Here is a 2,747-nt window from a genome sequence, read left to right on the forward strand (position 1 = left end):
CCCCTTTCTGTTTCTCTGTCTCTGTCTCTGTCTCTCCCTCTCCCTCTCTCTCTGTCTCTCCCCTGTCTCTGTCTCTCCCCTCTCTCTGTCTCTCCCCTGTCTCTCTGTGTCTCTGTCTCTGTCTCCCCCTCCCCCTTCTCTCTCTGTCTCTCTGTCTCTGTCTCTGTCTCAAAGACAGCATGCTTAGCTGGAATCATCTAAACCCCTCCAGCGGTTTCTGCTAGGCTGGTGCCAGGAGCCCAGAGGACAGTATTTTTCCTGTAATAATGACTGCTGATTCTCTCCTGGTGGTTGTGCCCCTTCTCAGGGCAGCTGGCAGGGCCCGAGCTGAACTGGCCTCTAGTAGGCTGGGGGAGGTGGCTGCAGGGGAGGGATGGGGGACCAACCTTGGCGGGGTTGCAAGGTCTCTCAAGGTGGGGAGTACCTTGACACTCACATCTTAGATCCAGGGCTGTAAGGGACCTCAGAAAACATTGAATCCAACCCCCTCTCATTTTACAGAAGAGGAAACTGAGGTTTCAGTCATAGAGGCTGCACCTTGTCCAAGGTCACACACCAGTAAGTAAAGTTCAAGGGCGGGATTTGAACTCAGGTCCACTGGCTCTAGGCCACCCAGATGACTAAAGTGAGAGAGGAGCTCGGAGGTCATCATGACTGGTGAGGAGAAGGAGGCCGAGGGAGGTTCTGTGACTCATCCTGGGTCACCCCACAGCCAGCCTATGACTGCTCTGAAAGGAAACTGAGCCTGGTGGGTGCTGTGGGTGGCCAGGAGGCAGGCACACCCTCACCACATCCTTTGTCAATGTCCAGGCTCTTGGCCCCACGCTCTTCCACGAACACAGGCCTTGGCGGGCCCCTGGATGATGTGTTTCTGGAATCCTGTCCTGCTTTGCCTGGGTGAGGTCTGGGGACTGGGGCTGGGGGGCAGAGGGAAGGGGTGGATGGTCCAGAAGGGAAGGCTGAGGGAGGGATGAGTCTTGTCACTAACCTGGGCTGGCCCTCACTGCCCCGGTTTTATCCTGTGTAAGACGAGGCTAGCGCTACAGTTCTGTGTCAGGGGAAGTGGAGACTCAGGAGGGTCCCTGGAGATGAGGCCTCAAGCGGGGTGGGCATTAGGCCCAGCACCCCCACTAATTAGGGCCTTTCTCCCCAGGGCTCTGTCTCGGTTACATGACTGGGGCAAGACAGGGTAAGTCATGGCCCCCAAACTCTGTACCTCCAGGCACCCCGAAACTAGAGAGGCAGAGGGTGTGTGAGAGGTGGCCCTGGGGGCTGGATTGTGGTTCAAATCCCACCTCTGGCCCATACTCTCTGTGCGACTTGACCTCTCTGGGCCTCAGTTTCTCTGACAAGGTGGGCTCAGGCCTCTCTCTGCTTTATTTCTGTGATCCTCTGACAGTGAGGGGGTAGGGTCGGGGGATTGGGGAACCCCATGCGATTGATTGTCTCTCAGGGAAACTCCGCAAACCTTTGCTCTGGGCCACACCAAGCCCCACCATCCCTGCGGGGTCACCTGTGAGCATCCGGTGTCGGGGACCACCTGGGGCCCGTTTGTACTACTTGGAGAAGGCGGGGAGACCTGAGTCTTTGCTGAAGACTCACCAGCCTTGGCCTAGGAATGAAGTTTCATTTTTCATTTCGGGTGTGTCACAACTCAACGCTGGGCCTTACCGCTGCTCCTACCAGCTGCTGGCTCAATGGTCCGAGCCCAGTGATGCCCTGGAGCTAGTAGTGACAGGTGAGGGGAACCCTGCCCAGGACAGATATGAAGAGGGGTGGGGACGAGCTGGCTGTAGCCCTCTGACGGCCTCCACCTTCAGGGGTCTCTCGGAGCAAACCCCACTTACTGATGAAGCTGAGCACTTCCGCATCTGTAGAGGCCAGGGCTGAGGCACACCCTACAGCTGCACCAGGCCCCACTGAGGACAGAGGCACCAGTGGACCAGAAACAATGACTGGTGAGGGACGGGGGCTCTCAGGGCTGCGGAGAATGGGGAGTGGGTGTGAGGGGCCCCGTCCTCTCCGGGACCATGCATGTAGAACTCGTCCCACTGTGTCTGTTCAGCTCCCACCCTCCAGGATTACACGGTGCCCAATCTCCTGCGGATGGGTCTGGCTGGGTTTGTCTTGGCCATTCTGGGAGTCCTGCTGGCCTGGCCTGGCTGGAGGGATATAGGCGCCCCCTCTGGCCGCCTCTGCCCTCGGAGACACTTTCACTTTCTCAGGTAACCTGGGAAGACAACATCCTGGCCTGTCTGAGCCTGGGGGAGGGTTCTGAGACATAGATGCCTGATGGGGGAGTGGATGGAAAGTGATGGAGGTCCAAGGTGGTCAGTTATGGGAGGAACCGCAAGGGGGTCGGGGGAAGAGGAATTGTGGAGGGGCAGCCACTCCCCCTTCTGCCCCCTCCCACCTCCCCCAAGTCTCCTTGAGCAGAGTCTGTATCCTGGGGCGTCTTCCTCCAGCCTCGAGGGGCTGCGTGGCCACGTCCTCCCTGGACCTCGCTCTTGAAGCTCTCAGACCTGCTTCTGGGCCCGGGCCAGACTCAGAGCTGACAATAACCCTCAGGACAGGTCGTCCTACAATCACTCTGGGTCCCTCGCCAGCCCACCTGGGGAAGCCCAGAGGGGCTTCAGGAACTCACCCCGGGTAGTCGGAAGTCCTGAGAGTGAAGGGAGGCCAGGTACGTGTCTGAGGAGCTGCTCAGGTGTCCTGGGGAGCCCAGCCCGCCCTTGTCTAGTGGGGCT

General features: G+C 59.0%; 1 protein-coding gene across 1 annotated transcript in view; it reads left to right on the forward strand.

Annotated features, from left to right (window-relative positions):
- The window catches only part of LOC114041572, a 5,767-nt gene extending 3,245 nt beyond the window's left edge, over positions 1-2,522 (forward strand). Inside the window, exons 2-9 of the mRNA XM_027860079.1 lie at positions 308-413; positions 713-776; positions 811-897; positions 1,154-1,189; positions 1,454-1,738; positions 1,821-1,958; positions 2,066-2,225; positions 2,466-2,522. Of these exons, the coding sequence (XP_027715880.1) occupies positions 308-413; positions 713-776; positions 811-897; positions 1,154-1,189; positions 1,454-1,738; positions 1,821-1,958; positions 2,066-2,225; positions 2,466-2,511 (922 nt within the window). The 3' untranslated portion in view covers positions 2,512-2,522. The remainder of the gene's footprint in view (positions 1-307; positions 414-712; positions 777-810; positions 898-1,153; positions 1,190-1,453; positions 1,739-1,820; positions 1,959-2,065; positions 2,226-2,465) is intronic.
- The last annotated feature ends 225 nt before the right edge of the window (positions 2,523-2,747 follow it).

This window comes from Vombatus ursinus, unplaced genomic scaffold (genome assembly GCF_900497805.2).
Source record: "Vombatus ursinus unplaced genomic scaffold, bare-nosed wombat genome assembly UNPS02014175.1, whole genome shotgun sequence".
In the NCBI taxonomy this organism is placed as follows: Eukaryota; Metazoa; Chordata; class Mammalia; order Diprotodontia; family Vombatidae; genus Vombatus; species Vombatus ursinus.